General features: G+C 32.6%; 5 protein-coding genes across 8 annotated transcripts in view; 2 read left to right on the top strand and 3 right to left on the bottom strand.

Moving 5' to 3' along the window:
* Window positions 1-2,391, bottom strand: part of LOC119830263 (maternal protein pumilio-like) — a 66,064-nt gene extending 63,673 nt beyond the window's left edge. The window contains exons 1-2 of one of the 2 annotated variants that reach the window (XM_038353218.1): window positions 1,547-2,391; window positions 446-940 (exon numbers count right to left, since the gene is read on the bottom strand). In XM_038353218.1, the coding sequence (XP_038209146.1) occupies window positions 446-940; window positions 1,547-1,762 (711 nt within the window). In that variant the 5' untranslated portion in view covers window positions 1,763-2,391. The remainder of the gene's footprint in view (window positions 1-445; window positions 941-1,546) is intronic. The other variant, XM_038353216.1, reaches the window with a different exon arrangement.
* Window positions 2,392-3,419: 1,028 nt separating this feature from the next.
* LOC119830384 (protein mago nashi) lies at window positions 3,420-4,557 on the bottom strand. Its single transcript, XM_038353380.1, has 2 exons — window positions 4,300-4,557; window positions 3,420-3,648 (listed from the first exon to the last, which is right to left on the bottom strand). The coding sequence occupies exons 1-2, from the start codon at window positions 4,555-4,557 to the stop codon at window positions 3,466-3,468; spliced, it is 441 nt and encodes a 146-aa protein (XP_038209308.1). The 3' UTR covers window positions 3,420-3,465.
* Window positions 4,558-5,123: 566 nt separating this feature from the next.
* Window positions 5,124-7,391, top strand: LOC119830052 (40S ribosomal protein S8). Its single transcript, XM_038352886.1, has 6 exons — window positions 5,124-5,243; window positions 5,467-5,573; window positions 5,662-5,761; window positions 5,879-6,054; window positions 6,844-6,973; window positions 7,255-7,391. The coding sequence occupies exons 1-6, from the start codon at window positions 5,240-5,242 to the stop codon at window positions 7,362-7,364; spliced, it is 627 nt and encodes a 208-aa protein (XP_038208814.1). The 5' UTR covers window positions 5,124-5,239; the 3' UTR covers window positions 7,365-7,391.
* Window positions 7,392-7,792: 401 nt separating this feature from the next.
* On the bottom strand, window positions 7,793-13,022 carry LOC119830459. Its single transcript, XM_038353488.1, has 5 exons — window positions 12,620-13,022; window positions 11,498-12,376; window positions 11,132-11,410; window positions 9,835-9,970; window positions 7,793-7,932 (listed from the first exon to the last, which is right to left on the bottom strand). Exons 1-5 carry the CDS (start codon window positions 13,007-13,009, stop codon window positions 7,799-7,801), a joined length of 1,818 nt encoding a protein of 605 aa, XP_038209416.1. The 5' UTR covers window positions 13,010-13,022; the 3' UTR covers window positions 7,793-7,798.
* Window positions 13,023-14,710: 1,688 nt separating this feature from the next.
* The window catches only part of LOC119830072 (uncharacterized protein CG7065-like), a 14,513-nt gene continuing 4,304 nt past the window's right edge, over window positions 14,711-24,919 (top strand). The window contains exons 1-16 of one of the 3 annotated variants that reach the window (XM_038352914.1): window positions 14,711-14,968; window positions 15,696-15,882; window positions 18,784-18,945; window positions 19,163-19,283; window positions 19,660-19,786; window positions 20,180-20,333; window positions 20,697-20,857; window positions 21,351-21,457; window positions 21,864-21,934; window positions 22,034-22,143; window positions 22,820-22,858; window positions 23,187-23,286; window positions 23,512-23,689; window positions 23,958-24,345; window positions 24,568-24,651; window positions 24,805-24,842. In XM_038352914.1, coding sequence (XP_038208842.1) covers window positions 15,790-15,882; window positions 18,784-18,945; window positions 19,163-19,283; window positions 19,660-19,786; window positions 20,180-20,333; window positions 20,697-20,857; window positions 21,351-21,457; window positions 21,864-21,934; window positions 22,034-22,143; window positions 22,820-22,858; window positions 23,187-23,286; window positions 23,512-23,689; window positions 23,958-24,345; window positions 24,568-24,651; window positions 24,805-24,842 — 1,933 coding nt within the window. In that variant the 5' untranslated portion in view covers window positions 14,711-14,968; window positions 15,696-15,789. Of the gene's footprint in view, window positions 14,969-15,695; window positions 15,883-18,783; window positions 18,946-19,162; window positions 19,284-19,659; window positions 19,787-20,179; window positions 20,334-20,696; window positions 20,858-21,350; window positions 21,458-21,863; window positions 21,935-22,033; window positions 22,144-22,819; window positions 22,859-23,186; window positions 23,287-23,511; window positions 23,690-23,957; window positions 24,346-24,567; window positions 24,652-24,801; window positions 24,843-24,919 lie in introns of all 3 variants that reach the window. The other 2 variants (XM_038352913.1, XM_038352915.1) reach the window with 2 other exon arrangements.

Here is a 24,919-nt window from a genome sequence, read left to right as displayed (position 1 = left end):
CCTCATTTTAAAAAGTTTTAAGAATGGCTGATAGAATTTGTTATAATAAAAGTTGTTCACATAATTTTTGAATATGTAAGTAATTAAATATTTTAAATTAGTATTTAAACTATTTCTTATAGGTAGCAAGACACACTTAAGCATGATAATTCACATAGAAGTTACTATTATATTGATAAGCTTTATAGTATAAACGTATTTGCTGTTGTGGGGTACCATACATATTATTAAAATATAACTTTGAACTACCATATCATAATATTGAGCTCCTATTTTTAAGGCAATGATATTGTTTTATTTTTATGCATTAATGAGTTTTTATTGAGTATATTTTTTTTAAACTATATCAGTTGATGCTATTGTGATTTATATACAGTTTTTTAATGTATTGAGAATATATTTTCAGTATTTATATTTAAATATAGGTGTACAAGTAATGACTTACCTGATTTCTGACCGCAGGTATTGGTGCTAATCCTAATTGGTTCTGTCCTTGTTGAAGAAATTGGTTTGTTCCAGGTGCGAGCATTCCTGCCTGGCTTAAATACATCATATGTTCAGCACTCTTCCCAATACCATTCATGGCTTGCATTGGATTTCCATGATGTTGGTGCATATCATACAATCCTTGCTGTCCTAATTGAGGAGCATTTTGCATGCCTTGTAGAGCTGGCAACATCATAGCACTGTTTGGTATTGTAAGATTACTTCCCAATGCTTGGTTTTGAAGTGGTGCAATTTGAGTATGAACCATGTTAGTTGTCAAATGAGGATGACTTCCAATAACAGAAGGATTAATGGCTAAAGGTCCAACAGACGACGCAATATTCTGGTTAATAAATTGTTGTGGTGTGCCCTGAGAGTTCTTCATGGGCACCATCTGACCTTGTTGCATATTATTCATTGCCATTGGAGCAGGGTGTTTCCATTTATCCTGATTCTGGAATTTTAAAATTAAAAATTATTACATTAATCATAAAGGTAATATTTTAATGAATAAGTTTTGAATGCTATATTAATGTTACATATATCTTAATTTTCTTTGCATAATAATGAGTTTGGAATGTAAAAACATATACATTAACTTTAATTAGATTCAATATGCTTTGTATGAATAAAGTTAACCTTTACATATATCAAAAAGAAATCCATTGCAAAAGAACAATGCATTTTGTTATCACTCCTTCATCATAGTATATCTTTATATTTAATAGGGCAATTTCACTCAATTCAGTTGTAATTTGAAAACAAGTCTGATAAATAATGATGTTATTTAAATATTTTAATAATATCATTTCTTTACAAAGCAAAATGAACAAAACTTATCTTGTAAGAAAGGATACAATGTAAGTATGCTTTACATTTATAACCTAACTTTAACACAAATGTCAAATGTAAATTGATTGAATTTTGTAACAATAAAAACAAAAGGTAAATAGAATATGTATACACTTTTCACTACCAAAAATACTATTATATCACTGGAATAGTGACAGCTGATTTGAGTTGTAATATTATGTTGTTGCAACTAAGTGAAAACATTTACCTCGGCAATATTATCATCACCAACGGCCCACCGCTGTTTCGATGCTAAAGAAGATAATTCTGCTTCTTGGCTTTCACGCTGAAACACATAGTGTACACCAGCATCATCCTGAGCGCGGTTCTGGGACACTCGCGCCGTTTGTAATCCCCCTTCTCCAGCCTCTTCTTCACCGCCTGTGCCTGGCCACTTCATTGGGCTATCGTGAGGCTCAAGCATTCAGTTCCACAATGCTTCAATACCTCACAACCGTAAACAAATAATCACAATCTCTGTATAACACGGCTACGGTAAATATTAATCGATCTATATTATTTTTTTATGATTTACATCATCAAACATACTACATGCGGCTAGCGTAATACTAAATTGAAGCCATTTAGAGACTATTTTAATCTTTTTGTCTTTGTAATGACAGCTACTAGTTTTAACGAAGCACGATGACAGCCGCTAAGGGATACCAAAATATTGCATGAAACTGCAATGGCTTGTTTCGACGACTTAGAAACAAAGACAAATGACAAATACGCTTGTAAACAGCATAAAAGCGGTGTGATATCACTTATTTTTGTGTTTTATGGTATAAGCCAATGTATTAACACACTGGCTAGGGATTTGTCGGCGTCGAGAACTGAATTCAATAAACACTCAAAATATTACACTATTCACACAATTTCTAAACAAAACGACCACAAATATAATTACTATATGTACACAGGACTATTTACAATGTACAATTTTTACAGAAAACCCGGTTTATGCCATTGGCTAAAGTCGATACTTTCCGATTTAAAAAGGACTTCTACCATACTTCACTGTCCGTCCGCCATAGTCGGGCAGATGCGATGCGCGCGCAACGCGCAAAGCTATACTATAAACATAAATAAATACAGCAACATACGTTTCTTTTCATGCATACCTACCTAGAGTAACTGATAAGATTTTTTTTTCCATAGATTTATATGAGAATAGTCAATCAAAATTTAGATGTGCGATGGCTTTAAATAATTATGTATTCACAAACAGCGTCTAACAAGGTTTGCTATAATTTATCCAAAAAAAAAACCTAGTACTGTTTATTTGAATTTAAAATATTATAATATTTTAACAGCCGTTATTTTTTAAATTTTAGAACTTCGTTAATGAATTAGAATAGTTAATAATCCGAATTCCGACTTATTGTATAATTAAAAACTATCTTAACCAATATGTAACATTTCAATGATGAACAGTATTATTTTGATGGAATGCAGCCTTTGTTGAATTTTTATTTTTATATTATATATGTTTATAATGAGAAATTTTTAAACAGAAAAATTCAATCATGAGGCGGGATTCGAACCCACGTCCATCGCCGTTCTGTTAAATACGAGTCAAAATATGTAACAATTTCCTAGCATAAACCGTTTTGTAATTATGAGCTACTAGCTAGATCCTGCGGCGTCACTTGCGTGGTATCCAACGAAAAGGCAGTCTATATAATTAAAAAGAAGCAGTTCTTGTGTGTAATATTAACAAACCTACATCTATAGATTCTCACACCTTTGCCTATGTAAGTCAGATGCAAAGATGGTTAATAGATACAGTGGAGCATATACACTGTATCATTATATTATATGTAATGGCAACACAAGTCACATAATTACCCAACAAATCAAGAATATGTATATTTATTTTAATTTAGTTAGTATTAACCTTTCATTTCTTTCGATAGGTCATTGGTAGAATGTTTATGGTATCATCTTACATACACACACAGCTATTTCTACATTTACCACTACAAGTGGCAGTATAGAATTTAGAAATATGTATACCAAGCCCATGAGTTAAATTATAATTCACTCACAATTATAATGTCTAAAATAAAAACAGAAACTTGAGTACAAATATTATTTAATTCAACTTAATATAAAAATACATCTCTATATAGGTTTGATCTTGAAGTGTAGACCAATTAAAGAAAATACGAGACACTTTAGATCCTGGACCAAATAGTAAAAGCATCTGAGACCTTCAGGATCTCGAGATTGGTTAACATCCACCAAAGATCCTGTTTTAGATGTTGTGAATGAAATATGTTCTTCTCCAATCACAATCTCTAGTTCCTGAAAATAATATTTAATTATACAATTATTACTGATAACTATATTGTAAAATTATTTATTAATTTTTTTAACTATAAAAGCAAAAAGAATTAAATTCCTAATTTTGGGTAAAAATAGCAGTTCAGACCATTTCTTCAAGCTGATGTCCAAAATCTTTAATTTATGAAACTCTTTTGTAGTCTAAAGTAGAACTTTGAAGTTGTTGTGTTAAACATTCAGTAATATAAAGAAAATACTACACACAAGTTCAATGAGTATGTTATGATAAAAAATTATATTTATAAAATATTTTGCTCTGTTGAATATGACTAATATTGTTTTAGGCTAGGTGGAATTGAATAATAACAAGTTTTAGCATTCATTCTTATCATTTTTCAGAAAACGTAAGCCTCCGGTTCAAACTTTCAGATTTGTCTATTTTTCTATTATTCTGGATATGACAATGAATTAAAAATTTGTTAATTGAGATTTCAGTATACTATTACAATATGCAAGAACTTTTTTATTTATTTTGATTATTATTTAGTTCAATTATTTCTCATTTGTTTTCTATGTAATGTTCGGATAATGTACATCATACTAGAAAGTTAAATAATTAACATATAAAATAAGTCGTCCAGAACAAAATTTTTAGCTGCTAGGTTTAATTACCTGTCTGCCGACACGGTCTGGTTGTGGCCATAGTCGATCATCTTCATGCATTATTTCGGAATCCACTATTATACGTTTCAATTCCTCCATGACACAAGGATGCACATACGCTTCTTTCCGAATCATGGTATCGTTCTTATAATTAGAATTATTGGCATATCTGAGTTTACCATCAGGTCGAAATTCAAATTCCAAAAACTCATGACCAAACTTGCCTTTGTGGCCCACGTAATAACGTATGTAAAAATCAGTAGACATTTTTAATAACCTATGCACAAGGAACCTTCACTCTCTTATTGTCTCTTAGCTAATTCCTAAAGTATTATTAATTGTAATTTGTAAGTCGATTAGGAGTTGTTCAATAATATTGTTAATTGTTCAAAATACCATTTTTTCAAATACAGTTATTTATCTTGGCGGTAACCAATAAAGTACACAACGAGAGAAAACGAAGCGAGAACGGTGAAACCATAGATAAAACAAGAAATGTAAACAACGAAAATGCTGTCAGAGCGACATTAAATCTTTATTTATAGGATAGGCAAAGGTAAAGGGTCACACTTTTTTATTTGGGTAAACCTGTAATTAAAAATTATTCAGATAGTTTTGATTTTTGGTTAAAATACACTATAAAAAATAATGACTCCTTTATGGGAGTTTATCAGTGTAATTGCCGAATTAGAGCTATCAAAACATATAACAGGATTTTTGTTCAGAAATTTTTGATTCATTGATACATAGGTAATATTTCTATTTTATTTTTCCCTTTCTCATTGAAATTTAATTTTACAAAACGTAGAGGATCAAGTACAAAAATGCGTACTGAAAAAGTGTGTGGATGGAGTATTAGTTCATCTAGGGTCAATTAGGTGACCATAGACAGTTCTACACTAAACTTCAAAGTTCCTTTTGACAACCTTTTCTTTCTGACCCAGACAAGATGGGTGAGTAGTATGTTAAATAAGAAATTTTATCGAATTATATCTTCACAGTGATTATTTCATTTACTTAATCGCATTGAAATTTTAGTGCATTACGGTTTCGATAAATTGTATTTGTTATTATTTTCTGTGTTAGAATGGAAAACAAAATTGTGAAGTGATTCGGTCTATTTGTATAACTTGGGACAATTCCTGGATTTGGATGCTAATAATTCTAAATGTGTAGGTATTAGCCGTGATCACTGGCATAAAAGGCGAGCTACGGGCGGTAAACGCGCCCCAATCCGCAAGAAGAGGAAGTACGAGTTAGGTCGCCCGGCTGCAAACACTAAAGTAAGAACGTGTACTTATAACCTCTTCATATATACTTGACTTTGTTTATTTTTGTTTAATTTGTGATACTTCCATTTTCTTCTTTCAGCTTGGACCTCAACGTATTCATTTGGTGCGTTCTCGTGGTGGAAATACCAAGTATCGCGCTTTACGTCTTGACAATGGAAACTTCGCTTGGGGTTCCGAGTGTGAGTAAAATTTAATAAAAGGCTTTGCTTATTTTAATTAGAAGTGAGATCGAATATATTTTATATCCAATATTTTCATTTTGAATTTTAAATAATTATTTCTTACGCATATTTCAGGTGCCACTCGCAAGACCCGTATCATTGATGTAGTATACAACGCATCTAACAATGAATTGGTGCGTACAAAGACCCTGGTCAAAAATGCAATTGTTGTGGTTGATGCAACACCTTTCAGGCAGTGGTATGAATCCCACTACCTCCTCCCTCTTGGTAGAAAGAAGGGTGCCAAGTTGGTAAGTCGTGTTTCTATTTGTCAAGAATATCTTAGGGGAAATAAGATCATCTGTTGGATTTTTAATATTGTATTTGTATCAAATTATTAACTACAAGTTGTTTGCGCAGGCTTTGCACTTGATACATAATAATGGCACTCAGTGAAGCTGCAGCTCTATAATAGTGAAAGAAGTTTTGAAATCAGTCCCAGTGGTTTTATCTTGAAAATGTCACAAAAATATAAGCTTCCTTTTTTAATATTAGTGTAGATTATACTTTCTTTAATTTTTATCCTTCGACTGTTATATTTGTTTTTATAATATAAAGTAAAACAAAATATGTCTTATTCTGTAGTTCTATTTAATGTGTCATGTGAATTTATTTAAAAATAAGGCAGAATATACATTTTAGTTAATTTTTCTTGAGGTTTATCTTTTTAAATTATTTAGGGTTTTGGATCTTAAATCTCTGGATCTCTTGATCTTTTGATCTCATTTAAACCATTTTTCATAAATTTTGCTTTATTTCTAAAGAGAGATGATATATAAGTCAGCATTGCCAAGCTAGAGAGTGAGTTAGGCAAGTTTAAAGTTAAAATTGTTAATTTCTTTATAGCTGCTTGTGGTCACATTTGTATCCAACATTTTTTAGACATTACATGATCATGATGATAACATTTTGCGTGTCAAATGATGTTCAGTGATTTGACTAAGGATACCTGAAACACATGCATCCCTCAACAATTACTATTACAAATTCAGAGTCTAAAAATATAATTTAGTAATTTAATTAAATATTCAATATTCCAGACTGAAGCTGAAGAAGCCATCATCAACAAAAAGAGAAGTAAAAAGACAGCAAAGAAGTACTTGTCAAGGCAGCGCCTTTCCAAGGTTGAAGCTGCTTTAGAAGAGCAATTCCACACTGGACGTTTATTAGGTAACTTCAATTAATGTGTTTAATTTTTTTTTGAATTCCCTGATATAATTGAATGATATATTTGATCAAAGATTAATCTTTGATGTGAGTTTGCAAAAATGAATTATATTGTGATGAAATCGAGAAGTTTTGAGGTTGCTTCTTTGATGGGTACCGTTTTGGGAACTGTCTAGCAACTGAATGATTTTACTGTCATAGTTACTCTGATAATCTTTATTAAATCATTTATTTTCTATAGCAGTTATGATTGTTCGCTCATGTGTCGTGTTTACGTTTTGCAGCGTGCGTAGCAAGTCGGCCTGGCCAGTGCGGACGGGCTGATGGATACGTGCTGGAGGGGAAGGAACTTGAGTTCTACTTAAGAAAGATCAAATCTAAGAAGGCAAAGTGAGAAGTGTAATTAAATAATGTAAAAAAATTACTTTGTTTCATTTAATTCCATAGTGTAGTTATAATAAACAATTGTAAGCTAAATTAAAGGAAATATTTTATAATTTGACTTTCTATATATTAAAAGCTAAACAGATGGGTTTTGTAGACTGTTATATTTGACTTTTCCATAATTTTAGAAAGATAGCATTACATACAAATAATTTAAAATCAAGAGGTCTAAGCATTGCATATTTCATAGCACAAGCACAGTTAAAATGACATGAATCGTGTCCCCCAACAATAACGAAGCCCCGACATAAGAGAATTAGTTTAAATTTATTTTATGTGAAATCTTTTATGACGACATAACGGTAATTATGGAGATAATCTTATATTGCCTCTATAAGGATTAACTGGAGAAAAATGAAACCATTTCATTTATGTTTAAACAAGCTATAATATTCTAGTATTTAGTGGATCTACCATTTTGCCAGCCATTAAGGCCACTTGTATATTAGAATCCATAACAAAGTATAAAAAGGGATATGTAGCTGAGAATACCACCGGATTCCTTTTTGACACATACCCTGAAAGAAATTTGATATAATAAAATATTTATGGGAACTACAAGGGCTAAAAAGTCGCACGCAAACATTTGTAGACGTACAAGTAACAATAAACAGAGTTATTTTTAATTCAATCAAAGTAGGTAACTTTGCTTATTTTATAACGTAAAAAAATGTGTTTGTATTTGAGTTGCTGATAACATTACATATTGCAGATATCATAACGAACGTTTAAAAGTTCTGGCTCAAAGAGTGAAAACGTTTAAATAAAGGTTCGAGCAACAGAAGTACGGCGTGAAATAGTAACATGCAAATGCTACTGTGTTTTGTTCGGTGAGTGGTTGGAGAGCTTGTATTCCATACTTGCCCTTCCCAGGGGAGGGAATTTCCTGGAAATATTATCTCTTTATCCCATACCTTTTAATGTCGTTAATCCCTTTGCGGAGGCGTCTACTAAGATGTTAAAGTTATAATATTTACCTTTAGAAAGAAGATATAAGCTTTCTGGACCAAACCGCAGATTTAAAGTAAAAAAATAACTTTATCCTTGCAGAAATGATGATATAACAAAAAATAATATATAACTACTAATTCTTTTTTAATTTGAATTGACGCTATGTAGCAAAGCTGCGTCCTTGATATGCAAATGCGCCGGACCGTTAAAATTAAAACAAAATAGCAAATTATTTGTGGTCACAGGAAACAATTACGTCGTAATTTTTACCCAGATTTGCTCATTTATGAAATTGAAAAGTTGCTGTATCGAGGAATCATTATTCCAATCTCGATTAGGCATTCAATTCCGGTAATAACGTTTGTGCAACAGCCAACGGGCCATTTTCCTAATTGTCGATGCCTACGCAGATCCAGCTCGGCGCTGGCGCGTCAATAGATTCAAATGCGCGTGTCGCCGTGTTGCAACATCACTACTCATAGACAATGGAAATTGTCCTCTCATGCTTTAGCACCACAAATTCGCACTCTTTTGGTAATAATCATTAAGTTAATCCTAAACCGGAAAATAAGGTCGAGGCAAAAATTTGAATCTGTATAATGCGTTTGCATATGACAAAACTAATTGCCGTACTTGCAACATTGGCACATTCTTGTTGGTGAAGATAATATAGCTTGCATAGCATTCTTGTAATAAGAATTGATCAAAATATTTTGTTTTTGTTATATTACTATAACTAAAAAGATTATTGCGTTATTTCGTCAAGACGAATTGATCGGTGACACTTCAGTGTTCATGTGGTTATTTCTTATTCGATTATAAAGATAGCACTTTATGCATTGTCACTATTGTACAAAATATTAAATACTAATCGCTTGCCCCGGCTTCTGCTGTATCGATCTGAGATAAAAATAGTAGCCTAATTAACTCGTTAAAGATGCAGCTTATTATAATCGATGCAGTATGTTTTAATTTAGATCCTAACAAGCGAAAAATCAAATCTTTCCTCTTTTTTCTATTGTTTAAATTTTCCTGATTAGCAATGTATATCATGTTTTTTATCGATTGATGATTCGCAACAGGGCCCTGAGCGTGTGAACTGTGAATGGTTTCAAGGATGTCCGCGGTCGTTAGCGCATGACTTCGTCTTGTTCAAAGCTCGCCACAACCACGCCTGTTATAATTAAATGGATCAACACCGTGACCACAATGCATATTCAGCCCTTCGTAAAACAAAACTATATGTTTCATTATTTTATAAACATAATTACCATATACTCACGTTGATATGGAAAATTTACCTATCTAATTTGAAGATATTGTCAGAATATGTGCTATATATGTATGTATTGCAAGCATCAATCGTTTTGCGGAATATTTGATCATTACTGCAAAGCAGATTTACACCCAGTTGGAATTATGGATAACAAGGTATTAAATGGACGATTCGCATAATGTAGAATGCTTACTCTTAGCGTCATCTGGTTGGTATTTTCTTATAGTAACAGAAACTGCTTGTTCTATACTGCGTACATAGACACCCGGTTGGGACGTCATTGGCGTGAAGTCTCTTTGCCGTGGTTCGAAAACATCTCGGACTCCTAGCTGAAATGAGAACCGTATTCAATCATAAAAAAGGTTTTCTTTCGTTTTTATAAAAAATCTTAGGCGTAATTTATGGTTCGGGTACTATTCTCCTAAGATAAGTTCTATATTTTTAATCATATACGAAGACATCGTAGAAGAAGGAAGCGAACCCTCATAGGAGGCCTGTGTCCCAGCAGTGGGAACATATATGGACTGATGCTGACGCTTATGAAGACTTCTATTACTTATTCCAAATATATTTTGCATGAGTGCAACCATTATAAAGATGTTCAAACTATTCAGCTATTAAAATATATCATTTTAAGTATTTGCTCAACTTGGTAGGAATATTCTTCGTACTCCATGCTTGAAAAGCATTGCATCAAAAGCATTTACACAATTTTGTTCGTCATTCGCTTTCTCATTTCACATTCGCATGCGAGTGGTAAAACACCGTTCTTAACGCAAATATGCGAATCTCAAGGCGAATAGCGAGTGCACTATATAAGTATGCGGATTCGTTATATACCTCGCTTTTCGCCCGATCGTGTAAATGCACCATAAATTAAAATATAATGCAAAATATATTTCATTCATTGTAGAGATTAAAATCTCGTTTAATTGTATGGTAATTACATACATTTTGTTACGATTTTGTGGTAGTGTCACGGAGAATGATTATAATATTGCCTCATCAGTTGTTAAAATTGGGTTAAATATTTTCGCATTTCAATAGCTAGCTGGAGTATGGCTAGAAAATTTACAATTTTGCAAAAGTGTACCCATAATTGAAAATTATAATATATCTACCATTTGATTTTCGAAGCCTAATAAAAAAAGAAAGAAAAAAGGAAATAGTTTCAATATCCTTTTCGCGTAACCTTTATAATAAATAACTTTTTATAGTTGGAGGGATCAAGTGTGAGGTGCAAACCAATTACGCAAACTTGTTTTTAGAGCTACGATGAGTAATATTTTTTAAAACAATTTATAGAAACATACATATAAAAAAGTTTCGTAAACTTCGAAGGATTCAAACCTGCGTCCATCGCCCATTGCTTTTATAGATGTCCAATTGAATTTGAATAAATTATGATCTTTTATTATGTGTTCTAATTTGTTGATGGTTAACGCTTTACAACAGAATACTTATAACCATTAAATATAATTGATTCTCACTTTTTGCAAGTCTGTGGTTAAAGTAACATGACCCTTCACAGTAAAACTCGGTACTACGGCCCTCACACGACGAGGTCTCAGCGCCGCGTACACATCAGAGAGGTCTGACTCCCGCGCCATTCGCGTTAGCAATCGTTCCAACTCCCCTTTGTTTGCTCTCACGGGTAATATGACCAATAAATAATATCGTTCACTATCCAGAGGTAAACGAAGAGCGGATGCTTCTAGATGAGGTAGATACGCATGTTCCAAAATTGTATCGTAATGCATGTACGAAACCTGGGACAGAGTAGTTATGAATATGAATGGATGAATTTTTAAAGAATTACGTTTTTAGATCTATAAATGAATTCTAATTTATATTACCTGAATATTTCGAAACCCGTTTGCCATAAACATAGAATCAGTATTATAACCTGTCGTATCAAGGAGATTAGGACCTATATTAAAGGATCTATAAACCGCATACTCATCGATGTTTGGCGGACTGGTAAAGATAAAGTCTACGATTGATTTTTTCCGACGCTCAAGGGTCTCTAATGTTGAATCGTTAAGTGATGCTGTGGTGGATTCAAACGTAGTCATCTCTTCCATTGATTGCGTTTCACTCATGGTCGAGGCTGTGCTTTCCATATCTGTTGCTAGTGTCGAACTTATTTCAAAATTTGTCGTAGTATCAGACGACATGATTGATTGAGTAGACAGAATCTCTACATCATTATTCGCTAATACTTCCCCTGTTGTGGATAAAGTTGATGTTGTAGATAAAGGATCTAATGTAAATGGAGATGTCATTACGGCACTCGAATTTAATTCAGATGAAGTAACTTGTTTTGTTGTTTCAGTAGTTTCGATTTCTGGAGTACTTGTTATTTCCGAAGGTGTTTCTGAATTTGCTGTTGATGTCATAGTAGATAATTGAGAATTATCTGTTTCATTTGCTGGTTCAAATTTCGTTGCTATTGTTGTTTCTTCCATTGCAGTTATAGTAGGCTGAGCTGTAGAGGTTTGTTCTGATGTTATTTCCGAATCGTTTTCAGTAGCAGCGTTGGTAGCATGAGAATCCATTGCACTAGTAATTACATTTAAATTATCCGTAGTATCTGCTTCTGGTGGAGGTAATGGATCGTTTTCCAAATCAAATCCGTAAAATCTTAAAATTTTTCGATAGCTCTCGCTAAAAGTCACATTCTCGTTATTTAGTGCTAAACCAGCTAAAAATCCTTCTTCTGGTACAAAATAAGTCTGAAACATCGTTCATAATTTAATTATCTTAATCTATTAAAATAAGTACGTACACCATTTTTTTGGTACAATGACAATATTATTAATATTTTGCTAATTAATGGTTATAGAGCCTGCTCATTAACTTATTTTTGTTTAAATATGTTTATTTAAAACAGATGGGATTTATTTAATTACGTCAAAATGGCGCGCACCTGCGTAAATTTTTTTAGTGTATAATTAATAATTAAATTTAGTACTGACCTTTAAAGTACGATGTATATCCCTGAACCCTATCCTAATTATATTTCTATTCCATGGCAATTGCATGCAACGTTGAATTTGATATGAAGACTCACCATCAACACCTTCAAATAACGCTACTAAAATGCCCATAAGTCCATAAGGCGAAAATGCGATGTTATTTTCATTTAAAAAATTATGTTCCGCTAAAACTTTTAGTCCAAACTCATTGGTAACGTCCACCATATGTGCAAGGGGAGTTCTCATAGTGTCCCAAAACTTTACTTCTATGGGTATTCCATGTTCCGAAACCGCAATGGGAGAGAAAGTATCGATATAAGCGTAAACACAAAACAATCGCGGTATTAAGCCAAAAGTGGCGGCGACGCTAATGCGTCCGCTCCAGTTCATTGTGAGCGCAAATCTGTCCGCGCTTCGTTGAATAAGGCTGCTATACTTGGAGGCTTCTTTTGCCTGTAATTAGCATTAACTCCGGGCATACGGTGAATGCCCTCTAAGTTTAAGTCACATATATAGCTTTACGTAAAAGCTTATTTGACGAGGAGGGTCTTTGTTAATTTTTTATTATTAAAAAGTGTAATAGGAAGATATGTATAGAGCCTAGAGCTACAGTCCCGCAGTAATTTTTTTATCAGAATTCAATTTTAAATATATAGTAGCCATCAAAATATCATTTTAAATATTGTACTGTAAAGGACCATATAGATCTATATTAAATCAAAAATGTATTGCTATTAATTTGGATAAGAATTAATTCTGTATTGTTTTAAACAATCGTTTCGAAAATTAGCCATTATTTCTCGTAAAAAGTAAATGACAAAAAAATGTTATTGTGCGATATCCATAAGAGATAGATATATACCATAGCGGAGTTTTCTGTAGACCTTTCAATGTGTACAAATAATTAGTACATTATTTTGATAAATCTAGTAGGGATCAACCTGCGTTTGCAATGTAAGCGGAATAAAATTGATAATTAACGACATCACATTAGAAACCTCAAAAATAACAGTATTTCTCCACTATTTGATGGATGTTATCATATATATAAACTTTTCTCTCGAATTACTCTATCTATTAAAAAAACCGCATCAAAATCCGTTGCGTAGTTTTAAAGATTTAAGCATACAAAGAGACATAGGAAAAAAATAGTGATTATGAACAACGTAACTAGCTAAGTATGTAAATTGATACAATCCTCAAAAGATGTCCGACTCGGCGTTACCAGTCCTAGTCTTTTCCTTCGTCCAGCGCTTCGTAGTACTGATATACCTATTTTTATCGCATACTTAACCGACTATACGACAATATCAGTCGACGTACTAAGTGCCAAATATATTATATGGCCTAAGATATTGCGACGGCCAAACCTATCATCAAAAAATAAAAACTCAAAGCTTGCCCACTATCCCGGAGTAGTACAATACTACTCTTTAATCTCGAGCTATGAAACTATGGCCGCGGTAATGCATGTAATATACATGCATTACTTCACTAATTAAACTGAGAAAAATATTAAAAAAATATTTTTATTAAACTTCATAAAAAAATGAAGTCAATCGAAGCAGTTTGTGTTAGTCGAGCACGCTTCAAAGGCGGTGGTAGCGCTTACCATCAGGCGACACTAGCTCCATTGCCGATGTCGACATGAGAAAGTGGGTACATGCATTATAATATGTAACCTGTATGTGTGTACATATCTGTTAATTAATTAATATTTAACTTATTCTAGCAATGCTTTCGACTTGTTTGCTAGTCTTGATATATTTGATGATTTATAAAATGTCTCTGAATCCCTAGATTCCCTTGCTATGTTCTATGTATTCCGTAGTGTTGTGTTCTATGTGTTCTATGTATATTTCTTCTGTGCGTTTGTATGTCACTGTACTGAGCACTCTTATTAAAGGGCTGTGCAATAGATTTGAGTTGAGTGGGTGCGAGAATGGTTTTCATTTACAATTTGAAAGCGACCAAGAGCTAGTATAAAATATATTATAATTTGTTTCGGGAATAATAGCTTTTGTAATGGAGTTCTCTACATTCCATAGTTCATAGTATTAGATATCTGTGAAAACTCTTGGTTTCGTAGTATATTACTTATTCTGTGCTAACTTGACTAGTCAAGAGGTTTTTGACAAGCGACAATCGTTTGGATGTTGCGTTTTGGTAGATTTTTAGTAATCGAAAATAGAATCTTAGAAATGTTCTAATTTCTATGTTTCATTTGATCATCGGGGTAGATTATGCGAATATCATAATTGCATTGTTATTCTTATCAAATATTCATATGAATTGACCTGGCCAACGAATGTATCGACCATTGTAATAAGTAGCAACAGTATTTTTAAGGTTAGTTATATATACGTATTATGATTTATGAATAATGTTTGGATTTGGAAACCATATAAAACTCAATCTTTTGTCAAAAACAGAATAAGTCTGCGTATATATCCAAATATAAATAATAATGTACATAAGACAAAATAATTGGCGTTTCTTTTTTGACAATCGATGTTGTTTATTGTCAAGTGTCGACAAGAATTCATATCTTTGTAAGTTACCAATATTTTTTGTTTGTTTTATATTTATAGTATTGTTTAAAACCAATACATTTCAGTGATTAAAAGTGCCTTTTATAATTTTGGGTAAGTAAAGATTTACTTAACACATTTATCATTAATTAGACCAAAATGAAACCTAAATTATACGGACTATCCCAATGAATTCTAAGTTACAAGCAAACATATTACGTGTTATTAAATCAAGAGTTCTTGCTTATTTGATTGTACTAAGTTTTGATGCTTTCACTTATTATATCATACACAAATAAACATAAAACAACAACATAAGTCACAATTTTAAACTGAAATTGTTAACAAAAAGGGTTCATCCTTATTTATGATGAATGTAATATTTAATACTAAGAACCAGCCTTGATAGTGAAGTTTGAAAATTACATGTAAGTATACAGCTGCTGTGTAAGTATCATTAATTACACATATATACCAAAACATTTTTATGGTTTAGGCATTAAGCCTGTTACGCTTATTTATTATTATTATTTGTTTCATTCCAGTTGTGTTATTCAAGGAACAGTGAAGATTTTTTTAAATAGTGAAAAATTGTTTATGACCGTCCTGAGGTCATAAACTAAAGTGTAGTGAATCAAGATGGAGCTCCCAGACTGCCCTCCTGGTGCAGAGGGATATCAAGATTCTGTCACTGAAGTACCTAAGAAACCAGACTTAGAAACTAGTACCAAGGTAAATATTAAATTTGAAATACATTGGAATTCAATATTTATTTATTAAATATCTTCTAGATTAGCATTGAATATGTTATATTTTATTTTATATTTGACCTATAAAATAAAGTAAAAAAATATAAATCAGAACATAATTTAAAAATTTGATAACCTATACAATAATACATAATTTTGAGTTGGTATTATTCTATGGTTTCTTTTTGTTCAATACTACATTTTTCTTTATCTGTGTATAAGTATAAAAAAATATTAATGCATTAGAATCACTGTATTCTATTTATAAATATCAATAATTTTATGATCAGCATTTTTCGTCAAAGGTAATTTTGTGATAAAACTTGCCTGCAAGTAATTTTTCCAAGAACCAGAAAATGGGCTATTTTGGTAGAATAATTTTGCTTTGAATTTTAGTCTTATTTTTGGTGTAATTTGATTCAAGATCAAGCAATTTTTGAAACTGTATAAAATAATGTATAATTTACTTCTTAACGGCTTCGCCTGTGGTACATATGTAGCCTATGTCTCTCAGTAATGATTTTTGTGAGAAAACATTACTAACATACAAAAATAGAAAACACAAAAGTTTCCTCTTTATAATATTAGTGTAGAGTAGCTGTTCACCTTGGCTTCATCCTTGGTACATATATAATAGCCTATGTCACTTAGTGAAGTAGCAGCTGTATAATGGTGAAAGAATTTTTAAAATAGGTCCAGTAGATACAAATCTTTCTTTTAATATTTTGAATATTAATACACATTGAACTCAACTACTAGTACCTATTATAGCTTTTATTTTGATAAATTATTTACTACTTTCAAAAGTCATTTCAAATTCCTTTCATGAGGTTGAAATGAAAAATAAATACAGCCAAAAATAAGTAACTTATTTTGGTCAAAACTTGAATTCCCCATGAGCAAATGGAATAAAATCTGACTCTTAAATGGCGTTTCAAAAAGAATATTCAATATTTATTCTGATTAATTCCCTGTAAATGAAACATAAAAAAGTGTTCTTAAAATGTTACAAATACAAAAGTTGCTTCTTCCCTGTTGTGTTGATATTATCAATAAATGATTGTAATGTGGATAATGTGGCTTTCAATTGCTAATATCTTGAAACTTCTTTCGTATAAAACATTAATGAATTTTATTCTACAAATTTTGGTTATGTGACCAAAATGACAGCAACAGAATTAATTAGAATAGTGAATAATATTGCTAGTTTGTTCTTAACCGACATATTTATGTATACATGCATAAGTAAAGTGTAAATATGGAAGTTATTAAAAAACGCGTTATGTAAAAAAAAAACTTTTGGACATTTTAACACCAAATTAATTTAATTAAGTTATTTAAATACTTTATTTGTTGACACAATGATATTGACCAACTACTGTTACCAAAAAGAAACATTTAAAAATTATGCAAATTGAGAACCTTCATCCTTTGTGAAAGTTGTCTAAAAATTAGATTAAAGTGTGTTTAAAATATACAATAACATTTTGAGGGCAAAGTGTGACTGTTATATTGCTCCTTTAACTATATTAACTATGTATGGTTAAGTTATAAAGAAATTTATAAACAACTTACAATTTATAATTTTAATTCTTAAACTGGGCACCAGTTTTTTGCCATTACTATAGTCTTGTTAATGTCAAGAACAAATTTAATTAGAAGGTGATTATATAAAGTATGTGAAATTATATTTGCTTGAAATAATATGGAGATGTTATAACAATTTAGGGTTAAAAATTTACACCTGTTCACGAATCTTTCAACAGATTAGGAAGGGCTTGTTAGCTGGCTAACAGCATTTAGCCCATTAAATAAGTCTGCCTTCTACCTGACTAATTATGTACACAAGCTATTTGATATTCTATCAGAATCCATAATTGCATATGTTTGCTCACGATATACACACGAGCTAGCTTTATTCTTGATAAATATTTTTATAGTACAATTTGTAGTCAATGCATCTCTAGTATCAATAAATACTTATTTTTAACCATCCATATTATTTCTATCTATCTAACAACAGATATTATAGCTTATTCTGCTCAAACACTATACTTTTGTATATATATACATATGGTTTGTTACCTTTTGGTGATAAAATTTATGGCAATGAATAATTTTTACTATTTAACTGTCCCACTGACAACACTTGGATAACAAATATTACTAATATATTTATATCTTTTTCATGATGAAAAAAGCTAGAGGTGCTGGGTATATATGGTTTTAAATCGTAAAAGTCGCAGTAGAGTGTAGACAAACATGAATATTTGGAAAGTTGACTAGCTGTTAGAGAGCAAAACTTTAAAATATATTGATGAAGTTGGACTCAAATTAGAGGTCTTGGATAGTCAGAAATCAAATAAAAAAAACGGTGATCATAGTAAAATATTTTTATAAAGCACTCGTTATAAATAAAGAAATGATAAATTAGGTGGGTATTAAACGTGAAATTATATTGTTTCTTATAAATAAAGTGACCACTAGAAGTGTGGATCAGAAAATAATATTTACCTTAGCTAACTTTAAGCGAAATTTAAGTGTAAAGTGCGGTGTAATTAGATCATTAGTTTAACTATTTACAATACATATCCTTCACACAATGTTTTTAAGCCTGATTCCGTTCCGTGATTGTGATATTTTTAATAAAATAGAACTCGCTGATTTCCTATTAAGGTAAGTAAGTATGTTTACACAAAGAAAACGTTTTATGATTAAATAAATGGAAAAAACAATTGTTTGTGTATTTTATTTCCTTTGTCCCTTACACGACTACTGATATTTATTTGCAATTCGGCTACTATTATCATTATTGCGGTATTTTCTACGCGTTTAAAAATGATGCGTTATCGTGAGTGATTGATTATATAAACGTAATTTACAGGCTGAGCAGGAGTTTCTGGAACATTTGAACAGTTTGAAGATCAAGGTTGAAGATGACTCGATCAGGTGTATGGTGGAGCGACGTGGGCGCGATATATCGGGGAAATGGATCTACCTGTGCTTTCCTTGCGCAGCTGTATGCAGCGGCGAGACTGTATTACAGGTACATTGATTTATATCAATCAAGGTAAAACACCAATGACCGGTTGCATAGTTGTTTATGTCCATGGGGTGCAATTAACAATTGTCATAATGGGCTGCTTTAAGTTGTTCTGTGGATATGGAACATCTTTTATTTTCGGGCTGTGAAAAAAACAGATCTTTCGTTCGTTCTTTATAAAATAAATGTGATAATGTTACAGTTTAATTATTTTCGACAGACTCACATTTCGGGGAAAAAGCACAAAACAAAGTTATCATCTAAAACTATTTGGCCGAAATCTATATTCGAAGAGCATCCTTATCTCCTCAATGAAAGGGGAGCAAATTCTAAATCTGGAGGTAAGCTATAGCTAGAAGTGAATGAAAAGAAATGAAATTCAATAAAGTTTTTATTCTATAAAAAAAAAATGTATGTATATTTCTCATTTAGCTTTTGTATTGTGTTCTTAACAAGTCGTTTTATTATATTCAAATATATGAATAATAAGTAGAGACATCATAATAACTAATAACATCAATAAATGATATTATCATTATACCATGTTTACAGTATAACTACATACTATAAAAGTCGCTTGTCGCCATCTGTCTCTATGTATGTTTTGATCTAACTACACAACGGCTGTTTATAACAGATGGAACAATTAATGTGCATATAACATGCATAATTGCACCTTAATTTAATCTCTAAAAGCTTAACTTGCATTTGTTTCAGCCACATCGAGCGTTCTCAAAAAGATGGCTGAAGAAGTGAATTTGCATAATGCTACAACGATTGAGCATAAGTATAACTGTTATAAGAGTCTGCCAACTCACATTCAACATATTTTAGATGAAACCAAGTAAGCCTCCATTGATAAAATTCCGATACCATATTATCTCTTCTCACTTGTTCGTGGAATGTTTTTGTTACTCTCGCCTTACGTGCTAACTACTATTAACGATTTCATTGCTATAAATGCGAAAATGTGATTGTTGGTTTGTCTTTCTATCACTAGATAGGAAGCTAGAGAGTAATATAGACTACTTTTTATAGCGGTCAAGCATGTCATTCCCATGGCAATTTCGTTTGACCACACGGACGAAGCCGCGAGCGAAATTCTAGTACCTCTATTTGTAATAAGAAGAAGAATGTAAAATCTATTTTGATTTAATTTCAAGCCTTATAAGAAAGGTGGAGAAAGATGAATTTAGAACGAAGAAGATTATTGATAGAAGATAAACTTTATTTTCAGAGCGCCTCTCTTAGGCGTGGAGTATCTAGTGGAGCATCCTCCAGAAGAGGCCCATCACGAGCCCTCATACGTCTGTACGCTGTGTAATAAGCATGGACACCCCCGAACCATTGTCAACCATCTCACGTGCTTTTGGCATCGGCACACATATCTCGTAAGTTTATACTCGAAATTGAAATTGTTACTTAATGAACTTTGTCTTCAATATATAGTGAAACACATAACACACAGCTTATTATAATTTATTGTTGCTTGTTACTTTGGTACTTACATGAAAGTGTTAGTGTTTTTGTATCATATTATATTATTAAGCTTATTTTATTACCCAGGGTTTTCCCCGCATAGTTCACGTTCCCGTGGGCACTTAACGGCATATAATAATTCCTTTATCGGTCCACAAATCTTCCTTCATACCAACCAATATATAATCCGAAGCAGTTGTTTAAATGTGCGAAGGAGACAGACAGACATTCGCATTTATGATATTAATGGGTATTAACGAGACGTGAACGTTCAGGCGCACCACTTCCCGAAGGCGACGAACCTCCTGCAGCCGTACCGGCGCAGCCACAAGGCCGGCTACGCGATGATCGTGAGCCGCCTCGCGCACTGCATCGAGCACAAGTACGGCCGCATGAAGCCCGTGCACTGGCAGAAGGAGGAATATGAGGCTAACAAGTGAGGTTTTATTTGTGCCAAACAGAATATGCAATATAAAATAATTAGCTTTTACCCGCGGCTTCGCACGCGTTACATTCGTATTTCCCTTTTTGGTGGAGGGCGGAAAGCGACTTTGTTTTATATTATGTTATGATGCAATATACGAAGTGTACAGATGTGAAAAAATAATTTTCGTTTTATTTCACATAGAAAATTATGAACCTATTACAGTTACACATAACTTGTATTATTTTATATAATTGAATCACATTCATAAACTAAAATCAACATAAGTACACAATGCTACAAAAAATACCTAAAACTTAGTTTAGATTTTAGTTCTTATTTGTTGATATTGTATGGATTTAAAAGAACATTAAAGTAACAAATTTTTTATAAAAAAAATATTATTGTACATTTTACGGTTTACTTACGGTTGTAGATCTTTGCGTCTTTTGATTTTGATATGTCTATGAGGCTTCGAATTTGAAAAAAATGTATTTTTTTTCAGGGATCAGATACTAAAATTGATATTCAAAGGGAAACATTTTGCCGAGGTCGAGAACTGCACTTTTGAAGAAGTTGTTGATATTGATTTACTAACTTCACTTGATGCAGGTAATTTATTCAGATATAATATTTATCCCCAATATAAATAAAAAAAAACTTACGACATATTTCACTTTTTTACATTTCTCCCTGTGGTTGCCTGGTATAGATCACTGAAGTGAAAAGGCCTCCCATCGTGCTGTCACTATTGTATCATATTGTTTTTTTAGTTCTGTATTGTGTTTTATGTACAGCAAGTAAATAGTGTAAAATAAATAAATATTTGATCAGTCCTTCAAATAAAAGGAACAGATAGCATAGATTGTATAAAACTTTTCTTCTTATCTTTTACATATTGAAAATAAAATGAACCTCAGTAATAATGGCGGTAAACAATATTTCGGCGATTCTAAAATTCTTTTAGAAGAAGTTTAATAAATGAGTTTGAGTTTGTATAAAATCCTGGTTTTTAAAGGTCGTGTACAACAAGTTCCACACGAACCATCGCCACCGCGTGTTGCAGCGCCTTCGAAACCCCAATTTAAGGTGAACAAATCACGCTTTGTATATATATATTTAATTATGAGAATGTATTTTATATTATGATCGACATATTTTAATTGCTAATATTTGTTTAACATATAGCCTAGTGAGGCTGGTCGAAAGCGTGAGAATATATCGGTGGAGTCTCTGTCAGACCTTAGCGAAGAGGACGAAGCTACGAAATTTGTGCGCTACGGGAAAGCTAATTATAGGTGGGTCTTTTGATAAAACCCCGATGCAAAAACGACGGGGTCTAATAAATTTGACGTATCTGTATATGATCAACCGAATTAAATTTTTAGGTTCTATGTTTCATGAAGGATAGCCGCCGGCATAAAATGGCTAATTTAATATTTTCCACAACTCCCTCAATTTCGCTATCAAATGAAATGACTTGATTAGAAGATCATTTTATAAGAACTTGATATACACTATAACAAATTTTAAATTCAAGATGTCCGTCAACACAAAATGGGGTCGGAGTGTTTTAAGTGAAATTAAATTTAATGTCTTATTTTCATAAATCACTCCAGAAATATATGTACTATGTACTTGATCGACCCGTGCTCACAACAATTTGTCGGGCGTCAATTATTTCCTTGTGCATGCTGTGTCATTTTAGTATTGAGTTTTATCAGATTCATCATTGATTCAATTGTATTCATATTAATGAATACAATATTAGAAAAGATGTAAACAAAAGCAAACTATTCGTGCGTGGCGCTTTGCGCAATGCAAACACCCGCCCCGAATGAATGAATGAATAAAATTGTGTAACTTACACAACTTTCTGTTATGTGTAATAAGTATATGCATACTATTCGTTTATTTCCTTTTTTTGAAACAATACTAACGTTCACTCATAAGATGTGTTTTATATAATACAAGCTGGCCACCCCGTTTCCGACCGAATAGACGTTTCTTTTTGTAAGTTTTTTAAAATTTTTACAGTAATTATTATCATCCAAGTTGAAACAACGAAATTGTTCAGAAAGTTAAATAACAAAATTGTATTGTTCAAGATCTCTTCTAGAAATCTATGACTATTTTCACTTTTTGTTGTTTCTACTTCTGTTGTTTGTACTAATAATTTTGACCACAGTTGTGACTTGACAATACTTTGCAATTGCTTAATTAAGTGACCTCTGTTGAAGCTTATATTATTTAAATGCCCGAATAATCATTGATAAATATCAATGACTATTGTATTTAGAAACACCATTTAGCAGATGTAATTATGTATTTTGTATTTAAGGGTGGGACGCCGATTTTCTCCTTATGGACGTGCAGAAGCCTCAATACCAGTTAAAAACCGTAAAATTGACACCAATGCTAATAACCAACGAGGGGACAAGGTATTGATATTTATGATTACTTTAACAAATTAATATATATGACATTTATAATAGAGATATGATCTATGTACTGATTGTATGATTTTTTATGTATTAAATTAACAATGTATAAAAATGTTAAAATTGTGATAGTCACAGAATAATAAAGATCACGTAACTTTTTAATCAATTTACCACAATCAAGATTATAATTATTACATTCAATTAAACATGCAACAATATCAGAGGAGCCGGCCCGGAAATTACGACTTTAAAGTGAAGAAAGCTAAAGAGCAGCGTATGGAGGCAGAAGTGACGGCTAGAAAAATGCTGGCCTACCATGAGAAGAATCCTGAAAAGCATCCACTCTATCCTGAGGAGTGGAAGAAGTTCTGGAACCGTCGCTATAAGGAGTTGCAAGCAGGTCAGACAATTCAGCGATATTCATACATTCCAGATTAACTGACACTACACTAAAATTTTTCTTACGTTCGTGCTCGTGATAATTATGTATATCGGAATTTGAATAGAAAATTACGATGATACAAAATTGTTATATGGATGACCACCATGATTAAGGTTTTGGTTTAAGTTTTTTCTTTAATATGTCCACTTCTTTATTTTATTTTCATAGATATGATTGTTCTTCTAGTACATATTTTCTTACATAAAAAAAAACTTACACCAAACAGATGGAAAAGACCCGGCGAAGCACGACTTCAAACCGGAGTGGATAACGTTCTGGACGGGGCGTATGAAGGAGCTGCATGAGGAGGAATTGCGCATCACAGTACACGAGATATATCGCAAATTCAGCCTCCCAGCACCCGATGATAAGGAACCGTCTCCGCCGAAAGAGGAGCCAAGAGTGGTGGATAAGAGGAAGTCACCAAGACGTATTTCTCCATACAAACGGTTCGAGAGACGCAGGTCACCGGAGAGACGAAGGACGCCGGAACGTAGAAGGTCTCCAGAGAGAAGGAGGACGCCGGAGCGCAGACGCACGCCTGACAGACGGAGAACTCCTGAACGGCGACTTAGGTCGCCCGAAAGAAGGTCCATCGAAAGGAGGGATAGATGGTTTGTTGATATAATGTTCGTTATTGTAGGTGTTGTGTAAAGACTTTCACTTTTTAGTTTGTTATTGAAGATTTCAGTATTAGTATCATGTTATAATGTCCAATAGTCATTTCTATCGTACTGTTAATGTATTAGATAATTTAAGTATAATAATGGCTTAAGCATATTTTATTTATAATAACATGTGCTTTAAAATTTTCTTATGCTACTATTATTTCTCAGGATAAAGGATCGCCGCACGCCACCTCGCAGACGCTCACCAGTTAGACATCTCAAAACTAGATCTAGAAGCCCTGTCTATAGGAGGTATTCATTTTTATAAAACTTATAAATTACTTATTGGCATGTAGTTATTTGATATAGTGTTATAGTTTGTCGCAATGAAAAAAACATGTTCGATTTTCATAAATATAAGGAATTCGTTCATTATCACATTAATAGCTGTGTATTTCGCAGCAGCCCGTTGCGCGCACGCGCGAGCCCGCTGTCGGCGCGTGACCGGCGGCGAAGCCCCGGCGGGCGGAACCCGAGCCCGCACCCGCCGCCCTCCATGCAGACCGTGCTCATATCGGAC

Source organism: Zerene cesonia, chromosome 11 (assembly GCF_012273895.1).
Source record: "Zerene cesonia ecotype Mississippi chromosome 11, Zerene_cesonia_1.1, whole genome shotgun sequence".
Lineage (NCBI taxonomy): Eukaryota > Metazoa > Arthropoda > Insecta > Lepidoptera > Pieridae > Zerene > Zerene cesonia.
Note: the sequence above shows the minus strand (reverse complement) of the source record. Positions and strands in the feature narration are given on the sequence as shown.